Source organism: Tenrec ecaudatus, chromosome 12 (genome assembly GCF_050624435.1).
Source record: "Tenrec ecaudatus isolate mTenEca1 chromosome 12, mTenEca1.hap1, whole genome shotgun sequence".
NCBI lineage: Eukaryota > Metazoa > Chordata > Mammalia > Afrosoricida > Tenrecidae > Tenrec > Tenrec ecaudatus.
In genome coordinates this window covers 82,675,607-82,698,071 of record NC_134541.1, presented here as the reverse complement: position 1 = coordinate 82,698,071, position 22,465 = coordinate 82,675,607, and the positions used below count along the sequence as shown (strand labels likewise).

The 22,465-nt window shown below is 46.9% G+C and overlaps 2 protein-coding genes across 3 annotated transcripts in view; one reads left to right on the top strand and one right to left on the bottom strand.

Annotated features, from left to right (window-relative positions):
* The window catches only part of PLAC9 (placenta associated 9), a 35,163-nt gene extending 34,283 nt beyond the window's left edge, over nt 1–880 (top strand). Inside the window, exon 6 of one of the 2 annotated variants that reach the window (XM_075564209.1) lies at nt 597–880. In XM_075564209.1, the coding sequence (XP_075420324.1) occupies nt 597–610 (14 nt within the window). In that variant the 3' untranslated portion in view covers nt 611–880. The remainder of the gene's footprint in view (nt 1–596) is intronic. The other variant, XM_075564211.1, reaches the window with a different exon arrangement.
* ANXA11 (annexin A11) overlaps nt 1–22,465 on the bottom strand; it is a 53,056-nt gene that overhangs the window by 6,682 nt on the left and 23,909 nt on the right. The window contains exons 2-7 of the mRNA XM_075564208.1: nt 8,371–8,433; nt 6,692–6,804; nt 3,852–4,220; nt 2,485–2,572; nt 2,180–2,274; nt 1,178–1,291 (exon numbers count right to left, since the gene is read on the bottom strand). Coding sequence (XP_075420323.1) covers nt 1,178–1,291; nt 2,180–2,274; nt 2,485–2,572; nt 3,852–4,220; nt 6,692–6,804; nt 8,371–8,425 — 834 coding nt within the window. The 5' untranslated portion in view covers nt 8,426–8,433. The remainder of the gene's footprint in view (nt 1–1,177; nt 1,292–2,179; nt 2,275–2,484; nt 2,573–3,851; nt 4,221–6,691; nt 6,805–8,370; nt 8,434–22,465) is intronic.

The following is a 22,465-nucleotide window of genomic DNA, read 5'->3' as shown; positions in this document are numbered from 1 at the left end:
CCAGCAAGGCCTGATCCCACAGAGGACCAAACCCAGCAACCGGCAAGGCTGCTGCTGTCCAGGCTCCTGCTGTTGTTGGGAAACACGAGGCCTAGGAATACCTATTTCTGTGTCAGCCAAAGGCAGAGATCATGTTGATTCAAGAAACTCTTAAGCTTATATCTGCAAGTGCTAGGCAGAAGGAAACGTGGGGTTTGCTTCCTCCAAACTGCTTCAAACACTCAGCAAAAATCAAGCAAAATATGTACCTATGTACCTTAAACTATGTGACAAAAACAAGTTTTGTTTGTGTCCCAGGAGATAATTGACAGATGAGCCCAAACAATGTGAGCATGCTTCACAGGAAAACAATCTTCAAGTCTCCACGGTGATAGGTCTGAGACCTCAAGTTCCACCGCTTCTCTAGAAGGCCCTGCTTGCCTCCTCCATCTTGAATTAGAACATCCTCATTGATTAAGTTTAAAAAGGATATTTTTTTCCAGCAAGGGAGGGGGCTATTACATTTTGGATTTTCAACAAATTCAATCTTAAATTATATTTCCAGTATTTTGATTAAGAGCAAGTTAACTCTTTCACCTCCTTTGTCCCTGTCACAGCACAGCTGAGCTGATTCCCAACCTCACAACCACAAGAACAACAACGGGAAGTTATTCATGGGTAAACTGACAACTAGAGGTGCAGCGTCAGACAACGTGGCAACATGGCCCACAGTCAAGTTGGGATGGGGACCCAGAGGTGCTTTGTTCCAAATGTGGCCGATGAGAGAGATGAGAAACAACTGAGAGGGTGGGATTACCCCACGCTCGGGTACTCTGTTCACAGCCCTGGGCTCAGTCTCTGGATGTCGGGAGCATTTCTTTATCTAATGGACTCCTTGCTGTTGTGCCACTTTCGGACCTCAAATGTGTCTGTTTTTTGGTACAGCCAGTGTCCTAATAAACGAGAATGATATCAACTTCAGTTCTATCACTTTTTCTCATCTTAGTACATCATTAACTTCCTCGACAGCACAAGCCCCCTGAATTATTTTACGGTGGCAAAGACTTAGATGCCTCATGAGGAAATCACCAGAAGTTCAGCTCTTCACGGAACCTGGACTCCAACTCAGTTGCCACGTGGTTTTCTAGGTCCTGTGTCCCCAGCTGTGAACACACATGAGACAGACCCCCATACATACCTTGATGGCTTCCTTTATCTCATACACATCAAAGAGGATCGGGGTCTTCATCATAGCCAAGATGGTCTTCTCGAAGTTCCCTGACAGTTCAGATTTCAGATCTTTGATCAAGTCCTGGTTGAATATTAAATAAACAAAACGGTTGGATTTGGATAACGGCAACACCTAGGGGTCTGGTAGCAAAGCTGAAACTCAGGCCCTACTCCATACCTGCTGACCCAGAGTCTGAATTTTCACAGGAAGCCCAATGGACCTGTGGCAGCGGGTTAGAGCACTACCCTAGCTAATACTTACCCACTTCCTGAAAAAGGAGGAGTCCTGGTGGCACAGTGGCCAGGCATTGGGCTGTTACCTTCAAGGTCAGCAGTGTGGAAACACCAAGCTCCCCAAGGGAGCAAAACAAGGCTTTCTACCCCCAGGAAGGGAGATGGTCTTGGAAACTCACCGGGGCTGTTCTACTGATCCTGTAGAGTGGCTGAGTCACAACCGACTTGATGGCAGTGAGTTTGGTTTGAAAGATTCAAAAACTTCAAAGATCAAAATATATCTGCCTTGGATTTGTTCAATACTGAGAGCCATTTCCTTCACCGCTCTCATACTGGCTAAGAATCTTAGGGTAGTTGTGAAGGGGGCTGCTTTGATAAATGGAAAACAGAATTATGGGTAGATTGGGTAGGAATGACTTGGCCATGGCTTCAGCAAGCTGTGGTAGAGTCAGGGCTAGAACCCAGATCTCCTGCTTCAATTTCACCCAACCTCCCTACTACATGTCCTTTGCGATTTCTCCTTCAGGGCAATTTTCCATTCTAAAAGTTGCCATCAGGCAGGAGGCTCCTTGCTGGGGACCCCAGGAAAGGATGCTGTACTTGCAGTCTATCCAAGAAAGCGGCTTGCTTAGTCCAAGAAAACAGAGCTGAGTGGGGCGGGGCTGGGCTGAGGTGTCCACCCCCCACCCACCCCACCCCTCCCCCACCCCAACATAGGTTGGCAAAGTCCACTCACTTTCCCATAGGCAGTCTTAAAGGACAGGAGGAGCTGCTGCCGCTGCTTGTTGGAGCGACTCCCCAGGCAGTCGATGATGGCCTGCTCATCAGTCCCTGGGGGAAGAAGGGGTGGGTGGGGCTGAGGTCACACAATGCTCACCAGGTGCAGATGTTCCTGGGGTTTTCCCCAAGAATCCTCCTGAGTGTCCCAACCGCCCCTCTATGGCCACCCCTACCAGCTGTCTCAGCTCACAGAGCCCCATGTAGCTGCCTAGGGGATGGAGACGGAGCGGGGAGGGGTGTTGAGCCCCCTGGTTCTCTCACCAAAGCCCTTCATGGCCTTCCGCAGGACTTCAGCATCTCGCAAAGGGTCAAAGCCAGGAGCATCTGCAATGGTGCCTCGGTTTCCAAACTACTTGGATAAGCGGACACAGGTAAGATGATTTGCACACTTGTATCTTCCAGACTCGGGATGGCTCTACCCGAGCCTCTAGGAACCATCCTTTCTCTAAGAGTTGGGGTACCTTAAGGAGCCCACCATCACCCATGTAGAAAGTGCTATGTTCAGTTTCAGCCTGGCTTGACGGTATCTGACCTTGGGTTCTGGAATTGGCACATCTGCCTGGCTTCCATGACTAGGAGTCCCCTTGGAGCTTTTCCTGAATCTGAAAATCCACCCCCAATCAGGCCTTCCTTCCAGCCCAGCAAGGACTGGAGCCATGGGGCTGGGATATGGTTTCCCAATGACAGCCAAGCCTCAGGAGCCTGGGCCGTGGCTTCCCGACACACCTCAGGGTCTTCTTAACAGGGTCTAACTAGCCAAAGTAGCATCTGTATGCCAATGAGAAACAAGCATCCCCTCTGGGTGGATACAGTTCCATCCTAGGTGTCCGATCTCATCAGTAGGACACAGCAGCTCTGACCCTTCCTATGCACGAAGTCCCTCTTGGACTGGCAGTCGTTTCTGGGCACTGCTCTCCACATGCCACCGTCGCTTGCTGGTGGATTTCTATGTTTACAGCTGTATTGTACAGCAAGCTTGAACTTTCCAAACTAACCTGTCTTGCAGTGCATAGCTCCTCCTGACTAGTACACGCTGCATAAGGAGACACACTTTACTTGGAGGGGAGCCGTCAAGGAGAGGGATGGAAAGCAGAGTAGGAGTGGGGCATTGCGTGGATGGCAGATGTGAAAAAGGGGACTCTCCAGCTAAAAATAGCAAGTGTACACCTACCGCCCAGTCTGTCTGCGCGGGTTGGACCACATGACCCTGACTATGAAATCTGGGCTCTGCAAACACAAACTGTTCTCTGAAAGGAGCCAAGATCAACCCAGGGGAGCGGCCAGTTCTCCTCTCCGAAAGGAGGTCCTAAGACTCCGCCCAAACCCACGAGGGTGGTAAGGGAGGGGCCAGAGACAAAGAGTGGCTAGCATCAAGCCTGCGACTCCCAGCACGCAGACCCACAAGGACTCGGCCCCGGTGGTGCTCAGACCCAACGTACACCTGGAACCTCTACACAAAGTGCTAGAACAGGGCTGTTTCCTTCTCAGCTTTCAGGAGTTTTGTAAAACTGATACTTTGTGAAAACACGATGTTCTAGCTGGAAGACCAAGCCCTCCCCACTCAGCCCCAGACCTTGATCGCTGTGTGGCTTCCAGGTAGGTAGCACAGGGGTTGGGGTGGGGCTCACCTGGACTGGGGGTACAGCAGGAGTGACAGTCCCAGAGCCTGGATATGTTGGGTAGCCTGGCACTGGCTGCTGCTGTTGTGCAGGCGGGGGCACTGGTGGCTGTCCAGGGTAGGGCCCTGGAGGTTGCTGCCCAGGGATCGGCAAGGGCTGGCCTGGCACAGGGGCCCCTGGGTATGGGGGGTATGAGGGTATCATGGAGGGTGGGTTTCCTCCAGGGGGTGGGTACATTCCATATGGAGGGATGGGCTGCTGGGCAGGAGGGGGTTGCCCAAAGCTTCCAGGAGGCCCTGGAGGGTAACTGCTGCCGGGGGCCCCTGGGTACAAGTTTGGCATGTTGGCTCCTCCAAATGTTCCCGACATGTTGGCTGCCTGAAAATTGGTAAAGCAGAGTCTGAGGTCAGAGGTCCCAGCATGGCCAACCCTGGTCCTCTCCCTTCCCACCCAATCCGTGTAGTGGGTTCCCCAAACCTTCCCTTGGAGCTCAAATGCTCACAAACTATCCAGCAGCAGCCGTCACACACACCCATGTGCCCACTGTGTGCCCAGTTGTGTTGAGTCCTTCCATATCTTATCCAAGTTCATCCTCACTGCCACAATTTGTGAACTATGAAGTATTCATAAATCACTATACCAATAGTAAAATGGGTTCAAAGAGGTTAAAGCTACACAACCAGTAAATGGCAGGCCTCTCTGGATCTGAGCTGAGTCCTTCTGCAGAGGAGCTGCCTCTCCCTCACCAAACGGCTACTCCTTCCAGCCCAGTCCAACTGGGAGAAGAAGAGAGCTCCCAGTGTAAAATGTGGGGCCCTTTTTGCAGGCTTGGGGGGGGGGGCACAATCTCTGATCACGGTACCACCTGTGGGAGGTAAGGCTCAGCTGTGAGTGTCCCTGTACCTTCTTCCTTGTCAAAACCACAAGCAGAGTCAAAGTCTAAGTGCCGACGCTCCAACATCTAGGCCCCTGAGCTCGTGTCTTCCTTTTCTAAAAACGGATTTTATTGGGGCTCGTGCAGTTCTCAGCACAGTCCATGCACACATCCACCATGTCAAGCACATTCGTACATCTGTTGCCATCAGCATTCTCAAAACATTTGCTTTCTACTTGAGACCTTGGTGTCAGCTCATTTCTCCCTCCTGATCCCTTGATAATTCATAATTTTTTTTCATGTCTTACACTAACCACTGACTCCCTTCACTGACTTTTCTGTTGTTCACCCCCCTGCAGATAGGGGGGAATGTGTTGATCATTGTTATCAGTTTCTCCTTTCTCCCCAACCTCCCGCCACCTTCCCCTTCCCCTTCCCCTCCTGGTATGTCTACTCTCATGATTGGTCCTGAGGGGTTTATCGGTCCTGGATTCCCTATGTTGCAACCCCAGTGCTCATTTCTTGCTCATCTCCCTTGTCTGCACTTAGGCCATGCTGGCTTCTATCTGATGGCTGTGTGCCCCATGGATGGCCTCGTTCCAGCTGCCTGGTGTACTTTCCCTTGGCTGCTTGTGTAGCACACTCACTCCACCCTTCACTATAATGTAGTCTTTGTAGCAAGGCACTCACTGACCACTCAACTTATAATCACTATCCTACATCACCCCTGAGCAGGCTCTTCTTTTCCTACAGCACCAGGGCTGTCTACAACTCTTATGTCTATTATTTGTTCTGAACATGGGATGGTAAGCACATGAGTGCCTAGAAGTGGGCCTGGCACACTTTACAATCTAGTGATTAGATTGTGTATTGTTTCACTGTTTACATTGAACATATATTTGTTTTCTGATTATAAAATAAATACTTTAAAAGAGCAAAACTACAAATACCAAGGAGCAATGTCTGTCATGCTACCTGCCAAATGCCCAGTTTAGCCCAATCAGCATACCCCTCTAATGTAAACACACACACACACACAAACACGAACCTACTCTACCTTTCTCCTTTCCCACCCCCACTCCCAATTAGCCCTAAGCTGAGTGCATACAGCAAGTGTTCAATAAAGGTTCTATGAAGACACTATGTCACCTGACAGGGTTCTAAGACACCACTGGTCTGGGCATTCTCCTCTTTTCCTCAGTCTATAAATGGGAGACAGTAAGGAGGCAGAGCCCTGATGAAAACAGCTTTCCTCCAGTTCCTAAATGCTTCCTCCCTCCCCCTCCCCCCAACTACCATGATCTGAATTCTACCTTGCAAGTCTGGATAGAGCAGAGGTTGTACACTGGTGTGGATAGGAGCTGGAGGCACAGGGAATCCAGGGTGGATGAAACCGTCAGGACCAGGGGTGTGAGGGGCAACACTGGGAGGGTAGAGGGTGAGTGGGTTGGAAAGGAGGAACCGATTACAAGGATCTACATGTGACCTCCTCCCTGGGGGATGGACAACAGAAAAGGGGATGAAGGCAGACGCCGGACAGGGAAAGATATGAGAAAATAATAATTTATAAATTATCAAGGGCTCATGAGGAAGTGGGGAGTGGGGAGGGAGGGGAAAAAGAGGACTTGATGCAAAGGGCTTAAGTGGAGAGCAAATGCTTTGAAAATGATGAGGGCAAAGAATGTACAGATGTGCTTTATACAACTGATGTATGTATATGTATGGATTGTGATAAGAGTTGTATGAGCCCCTAATAAAATGTTTAAAAAAAAACAACAAAAACCTTCTATGTCCTAAAAGGCACCCAAATCCACCTCGGACGTGCAGGGGAACACACAGACACTGTCAAAGCCATAGGCAGTCAGCAGCAGCAGCTACACACACACACACACACACACACACACACACACACACACACACACACACACCACAGACCTGGTCCCAGGGGCAGCCTTGGCAGGAGGGCAGAACTCACCATTCCTGAGAGGTAGTCCTGATTGAACTGCCCTGCATAGTTGGCCACGTTATCCAGCCCAATGGGAGGCATATTGGGTGGGGGGTAGGCAGCATTCCCCCAGGGACCACCACCTGAAAACAACAGCAATCCCCTTAGCCCACTGAGTGCTCCCTAAAGGGGTGGACAAGGACGCTGTGCTCCTGGAGGGGAGGTTGAGGTGAGTCCCTGGGCACACAGCTCTGCAGACACCTGGCAGAGCGAGAGAAGCGGAAGCCTTCACTCCTTCCAGGGAAAAAGGTCAAGTTCAGTAGCACTGCCCAGACCCTTGGGGGACCTATCCTCCCATCTGATAGATGAAGAAACAGGCCAACAGCAGGCAGTGACCGGATAGGACAGAGAGGGCCTAGCTAGGCTGTGGGGTGCACAAATGCTGTTGCTCCCAATGAAACATTCTGGGTTCAGTTACCTGGGTGGACAAATGGTAATAAAAGTCAACCTCCCTCAAAATACTGTGACGAAAACACACCTGTGCAGAGAGCTTGGTACACAGGGCACCGCCGCACACTGTCACTGAGACCCTTGTCAATGACAAGTAGTCCTGCCTCTGGCAGGAAAAGGTGGAGGGCATGAACTGACTGCAGCCCAAGCTCTAGGACACTCAGGGCACATCCTTCTCTAATATCCTGCTGGGAGTCACTGGAGAAGCGGACAAAGGTGGCAATGGCAAGATTCCTCTTAGGCTAGGCTGGCAGGTCTGAGGTGGCAGCTTTGTTCAGATAACCCTATGGGGTCAGTGGCTGGGCCATCTGCTGCTCTGGGCCTGTGTCTCCAGCTAGTAAGTGGGGAAGGTGCGGGGCCAGCTGCTGCTGAGGCCCGCAGGATGACCAGCGTGCAATGGCTCCTCTTCTCCCCCTTGTCTCAGGGCCCTTATTCCCCCCCGCCCCGCTGGAGACTATATCTCATTACTGTAACATTGGCTGTGGCCAGGGTTGGATTCCTTCTCGGTAGGAAGAGAGGGATTGACATGGGAGTTGTATGGTTTGCTTCTCACCGCTTCTGTACAGCCACTGTGAGTAACGTGTGACCCCGAGTGTCTGTGTCCATGAGACAGCCTCAATTTCCTGTTGCTGCAGGACCCTGCTGTACCCCCACATCCCTGAGCACAGGGGGCAAGGGGCATCAAACGTGATAGCACAAAGGTTCTGCCTGCTCTCGAGATCAGCGAGGCCATTGGCAGAGGAGAAGCAGAGTGAAACGAGTGAGAGCCTTTGCCTGCTACTCTAAGGAGCCTGGGTAGCACTGTGGGGCAAGTGTTAGGTTACTATCTGCAAGGTCAGTGGTTCAAAAGCCCACCTGCTCCCACACAGATCTGCAGTCTTGGAAACCACATAGGGGGTCACTACGCGCCAGAATTGACTCAAATTATCAAGTTAGGAATTTCTGTTCCGGCCACCTCGAGCCATCTTCAAGCCCAGGCCTCTGCTGCCTTTGGCACCCATGAGCCTTCTCTAGACCCATTCCCTGCCTTCCTGGGCTGTTTCCCCTCTCTGTCTTCCCCTGTTCTTCTAGATGCACTGTGGGGAAGGAAGGGGAGTGAGAAAAAGACCTAAACCACACACATATCCTTCCCCTCTCCACCGCGCACTCTGAGCAGAGCTGTGTTCATGCGCCCCGGGCCTCACATCAGACGCTCTTACCTGGCGCAGCTGGCGGGTAGCCCCCAGCAGGTGGGGGATAGCCTGGGTAGCTCATGGTTGGAGCTGAAAGGCAAGCAGAAAGTGGGTTCAGGTTGTTGTCTGAGTAAGAAATGGACACACGTGGCTGGACTTGTGAGAGCAGCAATAACCACAGGAGAAGCTGCAGCAGGCCTGACTTGGGGCCACCAGGATTACCTCTCTATCTGCAGCTAGAAATAGCCAGGCCTGCCGACTCCTCGCTCATGCTCCTCAGGCTACATATTAAGATTCACCTCAGTGTGGGTGACTTGGAAACCGCTTTCACGTAAGTTTTATTCCTATGTCTGGAGAACCTGCACTGACCCACTCTCCTCATCTTTTTCATCCTGGGTGGTGCAAACAGTTAACACATTAGACTGCTAAGACAGGTTGGAGGTTCAAGTCTGTTCAGAGGTGCGCAGAAGACAAACCTGGCGATCTCTTTCAAAAGAAGCAGCCACTGAGCACACTTTAGAACCCAGTGACACACATGGGGACACCCTGACCGAATTAGTCTGTTTGAAATCAAATGCATTTCAAAGAAATGCTAAAGTAAAATGGGGAGATTTGGATTTGAGACTAGACTCCATTGCTTCTCATAACTAAAAACATCTTTCCTCTGTAATTGTACAGGTGCAGAGGTCAGTCTTCTTCCCAGAGAGGGAACACTGTCAGAAACCCATGATCACCTGAAGTCCCTTTAATAAAGGATGTTCTCAGAAAATGTTGTTGTAAGCAAGATATTGTCAATTTATCTTATCATGTAAAAACAATGCCGTTTGATTTGTACATAATATTTTAAAGAAAGGTCAATACCATATGCTCTTAAAAAACCTAGGGTTTTGGTGCACCAAGACATGACTGCAACATACTGGCATGAAGCAGGGAACCAACAGAGGTCTGCGGTTCTGGCCCCACTCCCAACTATGTGAACACTGCCCCCCTCCTTCCAAGAACTCACTTCAGAGGACAGCACTGAAGCTTCAGCTGAACGAGAGGGGATGTCTGATCAGAGCACACAGGAGCAAACGAAGAGGGAAGGAGAGAAAGAGGAACACATCCTGGCCCACCAAGCCCCTGGATGATATTCCTGCTCAGAGCACCCAATGCACAGAGAGGACCATAGGGCCGGCCCCACCATGAGACAAGATGTCCTTCACTGACCCCTGGCACTATGACGGACAACACTGGAGGCACAGTGCGGGAACTGTGCCTGGTCTGACCCCACCACATTGGGGTGAAACACTAAGGGTGTGCGTGTAACAGAACAGCAATGGGAGCAAAGCAATGAAGTCCCCAGGGAATACCAAAAATAGACTTTGGGGCCAGGGCATGGCACCCCATCAGACTCCACCCACCTAAAGGTCAACAAAAAGACCTGGAACTATTTATAGGTTTTTCTTTTCTTTTTTTGGTCATTGGTCTTCTTTTGTTCTTATTTGTTTGCTTTCTTTTATTGATTTGTTTTGCTCCGCCTTGTTTTTGTGCTTATTATTGTCTCTGCATGTCTACCTAGATAAGCTAGGCAGGATAAACAATCTGGAGTAGAAAACAGGAACAACAGTTGGGCGGGGGGCATGGGAGAGGGCAGGTGGGGACAGCAAGTGGTTATTAAAAAATCCAGGGACAAGGAAACAACAAATGATCTAAAAATCGACGGCGAGGAGGGTGTAGGATGTATGGTAAGGCTGAGAGGAATTACTGAAACCCGAATGAAGGCCGGACAAGATAGTGGGACAAGAGGAAAGTAAAAGGGAATAGAGGAAAGAGTTAGGAGGCAAAGGGCTTTATAGAGGTTTAAATACAAGCATGTACATATGCAAATATATTTATATATAATGATAGAAAAATAGGTCTATGTACATATATTTATATGTTTAGTAGCAAAGTAGCAGATGGACATTGGAACTCTACTCAAGCACTCCCTCAATGCAGAACACTTTATTCTAATAGCCTGGCATTCTATGATGCTCACCTTCCCGACATGATTGCTGAAGACAAAATGAGTGCTTAAGCAAATATGGTGAAGAAAGATGATGGTGCCCAGCTATCAAAAGATACAGCATCTGGGGTTTTAAAGGTTTGAACATAAGCAAGCGGCCATCTAGCTGAGAAGCAACAAAGTCCACATGGATGAAGCACACCAGCCTGTGTGATCATGAGGCGGTGATGGGATCAGGTGTCAAGCATCAAAGACCCAGAACAAAAAATCATTATCAATGTGAATGAGGAGGAGTGAGGAGTGGAGAACCAAAGCCCATCTGTAGACAACTGGACATCCCCTACAGAAGGGTCACAAGGAAGAGATGAGCTAGTCAGGGTGTAGTATAGCACTGATGAAACATACAACTTTCCTCTAGTCCTAAATGCTTCCTCCCCCCGACTATCATGATCTCAATTCTACCTTAAAAATCTGGCTAGACCAGAGGATGTACACTGGTACAGATAAGAGCTGGAAACACAAGGAATTCAGGACAGATAACCCCTCAGGACCAACAGCTGCTTCAAAAGGGCTCCAGCACAGTGAGCCATCTCCTCCGTATCAGGCAGAACGATCAAGACACCACTCTACCTGGGAATTTCAGAGCTTAAGTCCCTGCAGCTGCAGCTCCTACCCTCTCCTCCTTCCTTGTTTCCCCTCCTGATCAGCTTCAAAACTTCTCTCCACCACAGACAGGCACGACTTCTCAGGCCTCAGCTGGGGGCCCATGGACCTCTCTCTCTGCTCCGCTCTTGCCTCCCTCCCGGGCAGTGCGACCCCACTGACTCCTTGCTGGAGAGCCCGTGAATCTCACGGGGAGTATAGAACAAATGTGTCCTTGCTGACCCAGTGAACATGCTTGGAGAACTGACAGGGACGGGGCAGGAGGGGCATCTGCCTCCTGAAGAAATGAACACTCTGCTTACTAAGAATGAATATTCTGTTTGCTAAGAAAATGGATCCTCAGCTTGTTAGGAACAAACATTCTGCAGGTTAGGAAAATAAACTATGGTTCCAGAGAGAACAAGCCTGATAAATGTCTCAACCTTGAGGTCAGGCTGCAAGGTTGTCCCAAAACATCTTCCTGGGAGCTAGTAGCCTGGGGAAAGTTCAACACCTCCCACCAGATAGATTGCCTGCGATAAGCCTAAAGCCAAGGACACAAAATTGTGCCTGAGATAAATTAGAAAGAAATACGTTCAAGACCTAAGGCTGAACTTAGCGACTAATTAAAAACTGGCTTCTGCGAAGCTGGGGCCCCCCTCCTTTCTTGAAAGTGCCCTTTAAAAACAAGAAGCATTCCGCTAGACCAGGGTCAGCAAACGGTGGCCTTTTTGGTCTCTGCGTGTGGCTCTGAAGTCAAACTGAGCATGAGAATGAAACTACTATTCAGATCATGGTGATTTCATTTGTGTGTGAAAACATGTTTATGGTTCTCGAATAATTTTGAAATTGCTGTAAGGGACAGGACTGGCTCTTTTGTTTCAAAAGTTTGCCAACCCCTGCCCTAGAAAATGTCCCCCCTCTCCCCTCTCCAGGGTACAGGGGTTGGATCTCAGCTATCCCGGTATCAAAGGGACACCAGGCAAGGTATTTGGTATCCTTTCAAAGCAATGTGGCCTAAAGGACCTGGATAATTTCCCAGCAGTGACAAACAATCCAACCCAAACAAGTATATCCACACCCAGTCTGAGGAATGTTAAGGATGACGTGGAGGCCCAAACCCATTTGCAGTGTCCCTATGTAGACTGAGCTCTGGTGAATCCCTACTGACCACAATCTAGGCACGTCAACAGCCTGAATATCGGATAAAGAGCACACTGTAAAGTAGATTTAACAGCTGTCGGTAGGCTGGACTATAACACCTTGCCATTAGATTACCTCTTTGACTCATTTAGAATTTATTCTGGTTTTAAAATATTTGCTTTCCTTTTGATTGAGATTTCTCTCTCTTTTATTTGGTCATTGTGGCCAAGTCTTTTTTTTCTTTTTCTTTTAATGTTCTGTAAGCATTGCTGGGTACAAAACATGGCAATGGATACAAAATGAATGAAAATGTTCCGAAGTTAATTGTGCTGATGAATGAACAACCTTTCTTAATATTATACTATTGAATTGTATATGTTAATTACATCTAAAAAACTATATAAAAACCAAAAATACGTATATACACAGGTAAATCTGGACTACCAACTTTGTTCTTATACAAAATAAATATGATGCAAATTTATATACTTAAGATGTAAGGAACGATTCTAAGCCCCAAAGACAAAAGAAACAAGCAAGCAAATGCCATAAAGACAAGAGGTATGACAATTTTAGGAAAAATGTTTTGTGCGACCCTGCCCTCTGCCCCAATAAAAAGCTCTTTAAAAATAAATCATTATGAAAAAGATCAATAAGCCCTAAAGAAATGATCAAATAATGTCAGCAGGCAATTATAGAACAGGAACTACAGGTGTTATTAACCTGCATAGATATACCATGATAATTGCCAATTTAAAGTATAGCTGTCATTTTTGCTTATCAGCATTGAAAACTTACAAGTCTGGTAGTACACTACATTGAATGGGTGTGGAAAAGGAGGTCATCGTTCTGGAAAGCCTCTGGGAAGGCTTGGCAAAGCTGAAAGCACACACCCTTGATGCAGCGACTGACTTGCAGAAGTGCATTTCCAGGCACTCTGAACAGCTGTGTGGCACGGCACTGGGCCCTGAGTGTTCCTGAAAATCAACTAAATATCCACTAATAATACGTGAGCAAAATTAATTCAGGTGTGGGAAGAGAGAGTGGAGCACATCCAGGCCCACCGGTCCTGGAGGACGATATCCCCACTCTGAACAGCCAGTGCACACAGTGGACCATATGGCTCATCCCACTATGAGACACGACATCCCTCATTGACCCCTGGCCCTACGGGGGACAACACGGGAGACTCAGTGTCGGGATTGGCCTGGACTGACCCTGTGACACCGAGGCAAAACACTAAAGGCGTGTGGCAGAGCAACTGGGGAGCAGAGCAGGGAGCTCCCGAGAGGGAGCGCAAAGGACAGTCTTTGGGGCCAGAGTATGGCACCCTATTGGACATGACTGGAGGACACACCTAGAGTTCAAATATCAGACCTTGATCTAGTTATGTTTTTTCTTTTTTGAATTTTTACTTTTTCTTTTTAAAAATTAATTTATTCTTTTATGGATCATTGGTTTTCTTTTTGTTGTCATTGTTGTGTTCCCTTTTGTCGCTTTGTCTTGCTATGCCTTTTTTGGGGGTGCATATTATTATCTCTGCAGATCTATCTAGATAAGATAGGCTGGATGAACAGTCTGGAGAAAACAAAGGGACTGATGGTTCCTGGGAGACATGGGAGAGGAGGAAGTAGGGGTAAAGAGGTGGTGCTGACCAACCCAGGGACAAGGGTTCCAAAATTAGTGGCAAGGAGGGTGTGAGAGGCCTGGTAAGGGCAATGTAACCAAGAGAAAGTACTAAAACCCAAATGAAGGCTGAGCATGATAGTGGGACAAGAGGAAAGTAAAATGAAATAGAGGAAAGAACCAGGAGACAAAGAGTATTTATAGAAGTCTAAATACAGGAATGTACATATGTAAATGTATTTATATAGGATAGTGGTGATATAGAGCTACATGCATACATTTATAGGTTTAGTATTAAGGCAGCAGATGGACATTGGACCTCCCCTCATGTACAACACAAATGTGGTGAAGAAAGCGGATGGTGCCCGGCAATCAAAAGAGATGGTGCCCGGCAATCAAAAGATACACTGTCTAGAGTCTTAAAGGCTTGCAGGTAAACAAGTGGCCATGTAGCTCAGAAGGAACAAAGCCCACATGGAAGAAACACACCTGCCTGTGTGACCACAAGGTGTCAAAGAGATCAGGTATCATGCATCAAAGAACAAAAAATCAAATCATTGTGAATGAAGGGGGGTGCAGATTGGGGACCCAAAGTCCATCTGTAGGCAACTGGACATCCCTTTATAGAAGGTTTGCGGGGAGATGAGTCAGTCAGGGTGCAATGTAGCAACAATGAAACAACTTTCTTCTCGTTCTTAAATGCTTCCTCCCACCCCCACCCCACCTGCACTATCATGATCCCTATTCTACCTTACAAATCCAGCTAGACGAGAGGATGTACACTAGTACAGATAGGAACTGGGAACACAGGGAATCCAGGACAGATGATCCCTTCGGGACCAGTGGTGAGAGTGGCAATACTGGGAGGGTAGAGGGAAGGTGGGATAGAAAAGGGGAACCAATTACAAGGATTTACATATAACCTCCTCCTTAGGGGACAGACAACAGAAAAGTGGGTAAAGGGAGACATCGGACAGCATATGACAAAAGAGTAATAATTTATAAATTATCAAGGGTTCATGAGGGAGGGGGGAGCAGGGAGGGAGGGGAAAAACTGAGGAGCTGATGCCAAGGGTTCAAGTAGAAAGCAAATGTTTTGAGAATGATGAGGGCAACAACTGTACAAATGTGCTTGACACAATGGGTGGATGTATGGATTGTGATAAGAGTTGTACGAGCCCCCAATAAAATGATTTTAAAAAAAGATGGCTCAGATTGAACAACACAAAATACACACAGAAAAACAGAAACTAACAAATGTTGGATGTTAGTGAAAACATAGGCAAATTAGAAGTCTTACCCATTGCTGGTGGGAATGCAAAATGGCACAGCTACCTCAGAAAACAGTGCTGTGTTTCCTCAGAACATGAAAAATAAAACTACCACAAACAAACACAAAACCAAAACATAAGCTAATAAAGTCTATTCTCGAGATCTTGAAATCCAGGTAGGATGGACCCAAGGTCTTAATTTGGTTCTCATGGACTTGTTCTCACTCTCTTCCATTTCAACTTAAACTCACCTATGAGCCTCATTTGGACTATTGATGCCGAGCATTTCCACCATCTCTTCCCACAGGTGGAGTCAACTTGATTTCTGTATATTCCCTCTGGACAAGCCCACCTGTAGCATGGCTGTTCATGCTGGGGAGAAAAAGGATCTTCGATGAAGTCATGGGTCCTGCAAAATTCTATCGTGGGCTCTCCAGTCTTGTTTCTGTCACTAAGGCAACCTTTCAAATTACCGCTCCATCTTTCTTTCCAACTTTTCCACAGCAATCTCCAATAATTATTGACACATCTTGATTGCATGTTTGATCGATTTCAGACTGAAGACATTGGTAGGATTCATCAGTTTCTTCATCATTAGTTTTAGTGGCTGGTGCATAAATTCAAATATTTTTTGTATTAACTGGATTTCCTTGTATGTCTATAGATATTATCTTACTTCAAGATAGGTCTTGAAATGCCCTTTTAAAAGATGAATACGATGCCATTCCTCTTGAAGCTATCATAAAACAAAACGATTATCTGATTCAAAATGACCAATAACAGTTCATTTCAGCTCACTCATGCCTAGGATATTAATCTTTATTTCGGTCCATTTCATTTTTGGCAACATCTAATTTCCTTAGATTCATACTTTGTATATTTTAAGACACAATTATTCATCACTGTTTGCAGCTGTTTCTTCTCATTGTGAGTCACAATCGACAGCAAATGGCCCTGAAGGCTTTACTCCACCGAAGTTATAGTTATAGGGGACTCTCCTTTGAGAAGGCAGCTCTTCCTCATTCACGTTTTGAGTGCCTTCCAGCCTGAAGGGTACATCTTCTGGGATTGGATCTGACGATGTTCCACTGTTGTCAGGTTTCTAGATGTATTCCTCAGAAGTGGACAGCCTATTCCTTCTTCATAGTCTGTTGTCACTCTTCAATTTCTGCCGGAGCCCGTTCCCTTTGGGTGACCCTGCTGGTATCTGAAATACCAGCGACATACCTTCCAGCAGCATAGCAAGAAGGCCCACAGTATGACCAACTGACTGACAAGTGGTGGCCATAAAAATGTGTATGTCTATCTGTGAGTTTAAATGTGTGTGTGAATGTGTGTACTCATATACGTTTCACAAATGTGTGATTTTTAAAGCAAGAGTGATTTATTTGCTTAGCTGCAAATTTGCACCATGTAATAACAAAGCTAAGTTTAAGTGTGCTCAGGTGTAAACTTCCACATTGTTATACTGAGTAGGTACCACTGAGAACTATTTGGGGAGATTAAGAGTCAGTCAACCCTCATCAAGCTGATCTGCTTCAGCCTGTGCATATGGCCTGGGAGGTTAAGCAGTGCTACATAGCCCACTTGGGATGGGGCAGGAGGGGAGGCGACAGTTAAATAAGGTACAAGTAGTAGGGGGCTCAAAAGCATGAAACAAAAAGCTATTTAAGGTAGCTGAGTCCCAAGAATCTCACCCAGAAAACAACCTCAACCAGGGTGTCGGGTCTTTACCTCCCCTGCCCTAGCGGCTTTAGGGACTGAGAAGGGGCCTGAATGGCCTCACCTCCCAGACCTTGCTTCCTCTTAGATTACAGGCCTTCTGAAAGCATTCATTTCAGAATTACAAAATACTCATCAGAAAGGGATTTTGGAAATGATCAACTTTCCAGTTGTCCTGGTTTTGTGACTAAAATTCTCTAGAGATATATATAGTTTCAGTTTCTCTGAATCTCTCTCTCTCTCTCAAGAGAGAACCTGGCCTGGTGACAGCACAGCCTGTGTGCCAGCTCCCTTCAAGGGCTGAATCTCCATCTGAACCAGCTGCCTTAAGAAAGGATTTAGAAGAGTAGTGGGAAAATTGTAATTTCTATATAAACCTTTGCTTACTTTATGAGTCAGGCTCCTTTAAAGGGCAAATGGCAGGAGGGTAGAACACAATCTGCTAGTTGTTCCATCACACAAAGTTCCCTTCTGTAGGTCAGGCACTCCTGACGGCTGTGCTGGATTTTCCAACTTGGGACAGAAACCACAGCAGGAAACTGGCAATGTCTCCCTTCCATTCCCTCCCTCCGCTGGAGTGGGGACTGGTCTGAGCTCCAGGAGGAGAGAGGGGAGCAGAGCACGATGCTGAAGGGGCAGGAAAGACAGTGAGGGAACTTCTTGGGAGGAGGAATTCACAAAAGCACAAGGCTCCCTCTCTGCAGCTGAGGGAGGAGGAAGTCCGCTCTCAGTACTTTCACTTTGAGCTGCTCTTCGCGACACCAGGACATCCTTTCTACAGAAACGTGTATACAAGCACACGCTTGAATTCATCGCTCCATCACACTCTTCAGCACATTTCTTCGGCACACCTGTATGCCCTTTCCTTTTTGTGGGGTGCCTGTCTCCCAGGGTCACAGGGAAGTGATTGCCTAGGGTCATGGTGGACCTCAGAAGAAAGCTAGTAAATAGAAAGAGTAGAAAGAGCAGTTTCTCAAAGTCCAAGACTAAGCCACCAGCAGTTTCCTTGATTAAGCCCTTCAAAAATACCCCAAACACACAGTGTGATATACACTGAAATTATGAGTGGGAGGCGGAATAATGCCTCCCTCTCCTGGCCTAGTGGTTACACATTGTGTTGATAACCGAAAGGTCAACAGTTTGAAACCACCAGCTGCACTGAGGAAGAAGGAGGAGGCTCTCTTTGTTTGTAAATATTTAAAGTCTTAGAAACTCACAGGGCAGTTCTACCCTGTCTTATTACCGTCACAAGGAGTCACAATTGACTCGATGGCAGGGAGATTTGTTTTGTTTTGTTCTTTCATCAAATGTCCCAAATCCCATAAATGTGCTATGGGAAAATCACTGATTTTAGGAGTGACCTTCCTGGCTAGGTTAAGGATGAAACGATTGGCAGGAGAGCTTCAAAGTGGGAGAGAGACTGGACCTGTGGAGGAATTGGACCATGAGCCAAGGAACACACACAGGCCCTAGAACAGAGGTGCTCAACCTTCCTGATGCCACGACCCTTAAATACAGTTCCACATGTTGTGGTGACCCCAACTGTAAAACTATTTTTGTTGCTACTTCATAACTGTAATTTGCTATTGTTTTGAATCGTAATGTAAATATCTGATATTCAGGATATATTTTCATGCATAATTAAAGCATAGTGATTAATCACAAAGCAATATGTAAGTATAGCTTGTGAAATGTTTACGGGTTTTCCAATGGTCTTAGGCGACCCCAGTGAAAGGGTCGTTCAACCCCCCCAAGGGGTCGTGACCCACAGGTTGAGAACCGCTGCTGTAGCCCCTTGCAGCAGTTCTTATCGCTGTGCCTCTGCTCCTCCTGTGTTCCCCACACTGGAAAGTCCAATAGAAACAGTCAAACAAATAAACAGTGACAAGGATAAAATCATCATCATCATAATACGGAGATAAAAGAACAAATAGTGAGTAAGGAAAGAAAAAACCACCGTGAATACTTAAGAGGTCAGGGAAAAACTTTTTGTCATGGAACAAGCAGGTCTTGCCCACGCGCATCCAGAAGAACCTCCTGGGGCTCTGCCGGAGGCTTCATCACGCTGGATGCGGTGCAGATGGGCTGGGGCTCCCACGGCCTCTACAGCCGTCTACAAACGGAGTGTTTGCGGTTAAGCTCTGACACTTGTCCCTTCCTCGTATTTGAATGTTGTCATTGGCGTCTGGCTCATCCAAGCTGGTGTGCTTCTTCCATATGGCCCTCAGTTGGCTCCTTGGCTGCTTTCTGAAATGTAGATCATGAGGCCTTTCTTCTAAGGTGGCCCTAGCTGGTCATGAACCTGCAGTCTTTCACTGAACAGCCAAGTGTGTGGAACTGCACCATTCAAGGGCTTGTGTAGACATTCAGAGCTGGAATTCCGTGTTGAAGCAGAGGCAGTCGTAGGAACTGTCGAGGCATACCTCACGGTTTACCATCAGGAAAGGTGGGTGTCAGGGCTGTATTATTTCGCCAGGCTCATTGGATCTGTGTCAAGCAGGTAATTCGAGAAACGGAAGAACAAGGCATTCGGATTGGAGGCAGGCTTCTGAACACCCCATGATGTGCAGGTAGCACACATTTGCTTGCTGAACGTGAGAGGGCTCAAGGATCAAAACCTGCTGCCTCCCATGCGAGTTGGAACTCAATCTAAAGCAGTGGTTCTCAACCTTCCAGATGCTGCAACCCTTTAACATAGCTCCTCCTGTTGTGGTCACCCCCCCCCCCACCGTACCATTATTTTCATTGCTACTTCATCACTGTAATTTTGCTACGGTTATGAATCAGGCAACCCCTGTGAAAGGGTCCTTCAACCCCCAAAGGGGTCGTGACCCACAGGCTGAGAACCGCTGTTCTAGAAGATGGAAAAGGCTAGAGCCTGTTGGAGAATGTTTTGTTGTATATGTATTTTTTGCCACAATTAGAAAAAAAGTTACACAAATAACAATGAGTACAAAGAATATGTTCAAAATGGAATGTGGTGATAATTCTTGATATGACTGAATTATTGAATTGTATGACATGTGCATGAAACGCTAATAAAACTTTTAAAAAAGAAAATAGCTTTCTAAATAAGGTTTATGGAAGAGTTACATGTAGATGATGGTAATTAAAAATAATTTAATTTACAAAAACAAAACAAACTAGATCCTGGAAAAGGCAGGGAAGCAGATTCTCCGCTAGAGCCCCAGAAAGGAATACAGCCCTGGTGCACGATGGTATTAGCCCCATGAGGCCTAATGGGTACAAGTGTAAGACACAAACGTTTTTGTTTGAAGCCATTCATTTGTAATAATTTGTTATGACAATAATATAAAGCTAATAAATATCTCATGGCCATTTCTTCCTTCCTTCCTTCCAGATCCTTCCATGACGTTCTCCTTTCTTCCTGCTCAAGTCTATGTAACTCAGCAAGTGTTCATTGACAAGAGGAGCAAGAAGCCAATCTCGCTATTACAACACCGTAACAATCCACCTAACAATGAAAGCCATGGACATGCTGCCTTGTTGCATCGCTGGGGATAAGAGCTCAATAATGGGTTGCTCACTTGTATTATTAGGCAACATGAGTCACCCTGGTGAGACTCAGGGATTTCAGGTGGGTTTGTGAGGCCAGGCAAGACACACCCCGCCAGTCATATGACTGAGCACATGCAAATGCTTTCAGGGAAAGAAAAGGTCAGCAATCTGGTTTGCATTGGTTAGGTCAGAGCAAGCAACCACGCCCCACGAGCTAGAAGGGTGTCTCTAGGGTGCCAGAGTCATTTAGTCCCTTTTAGACTTCTTCATCTCTCCACTGCACCACAAGGCAAACTGGAGATCAGAGAGGGAGAAGTGGCATGCCAGGACAACATAGCAAGACTACAATCAGCTGGCTCAGAGTCTCCACATGCTGCTTCCACGCCACCAGAGCTCGTGGGACTTCTACCGACTGACCTCAGAATGTCTAGACTCACATTTTCTCCATTACAGGACTCTCAGAGTGTAGGCACCACTTGCCACCTAAGTCAAGAGCAGATCAAGTGGGAAGACCAGAGCTGAAGAAAAACTGAGTTTTGAAGTATTTGGGATAGTCCACGTACTTCGGACCTGTTATCAAAAGGGGCCAGTCTGTGGAGAAGGGCACCAGGCTTGGTAAAGTAGAGGGGTAGCAACAAAGAGAAAAAACCCAATGCCAGGAAATGACCCCGTGGCTGCAGCAAGGGGCCGGACATATCACTGTGAGGCTAGCATTACGATGGAACAGTATTTTCTCCTGTTGTCTACCGGGTCAAAAGCCGACTCAAAAGTATCTAAAAACAATCAGCTTTGGAGAATGGTATCAGTCTTTTAGGAAACTCAAAAATGGGGACAAAGAAATTTGATCATCTAATCCTTAAACTCTCCCACCTATCCACACCCCACAGCTTCTAGTCAGAATTTTAGTGTTACACTTTTTAACATAAAACTAGAGATCACAGAATACCTGAGGCAGGTCTCCAATAGGGCAAAAGAAATCAAAAGAAAGAAAAGACAGACAACACTACCCACTGGAGGCATGTGAGACCATATTGTAACTATAAAGAGATGTGAGACAATATTGTAACCATAAGACAAGAAGAAGTTGCTAATAAAAATGGAACAGCTATAGGATAGGAAGGTATCTTTAGAAACTGCATATGCAAGAGATGAAATAAAAATGATAGCAGAAGGATTCGAGGACAGACTCAAGGAAATCTAAAGAGAACCAACAAAAATATATAGAAAAGGTAAGAAAGTGAGAGAAAGAAGAAAAGACAGTGAAAGGAGTCCTGCTATCTGACTAGCAGGAGATCCGGGAGAAAGAACAGAGAACACAAAAGCAAGACCACTGTCAAAGTTATAAGAGTATTTCCCAAGGCTGATGTGAAGACTAGAAAGAAAGGTTTAGTGGACTACTTCTGAAGAGCAGGCACTCCCCGCCCATCCCCCTACCCTCAGGACAGTGCTGCTCCCACTACTGGTGGGGGGTGGTTGGGGAAGAGGCAGGAGGAGGAAGGGGAAAACACTCACAGGTGGAAATATATAGCCCGCCCCCAGGGGATGAATAACATAAATGCAGGTGAAGGGAGACAACAGACAGTGTAAGAAACGAAATAATAACAATATAGAATTGATCAAGGATTCAGGAGGTGGGAGGGTGGAGGAGGGAGTGGGGGAGGGAGAGGAGCTTATACTAAAGGCTCAAGTAGAAAATGTTTTGGAAATGATGGCAACTTATGTATAAATATGTTTGATACAACTGATGTATGGGGTGTTATAAAGCTGTAAGAGCCCCCAATAAAAATGATTTAAAAACAAAAAACCAGGCACTGAAAGCCCTATGAATCACAACAGAACATTGTCTGATACAGCGCTGGACTGAGCCTAAGCATATCAATGATAATGAAGATCGTACAGGACCTGGCAATGCTTCATTCTGTTATAAAGTAGCCATAAGTCAAAACTGGCTCAAGAACTAACCGTAACTATAAGAACCCCTAGTGGCAGTCCAATAACTTATGTGATTGTTGCTAAGTGCTGTCAAGCCCGTTCCACTCCCAGCAACCTTCGACACAAAATGAAAGGAAACACTGTGCCCCCTATAATTGTTGTGTGTGAGCCGCTGGTGGCACTCACGGTGCCAACAGTCTTCCCCCTTTCCCCTGCCAAAGCACCGTCATTTTCCAGCCTCGGTCTCTCCCGAGTCCGAAGCACTGGAGCCCATGTCACC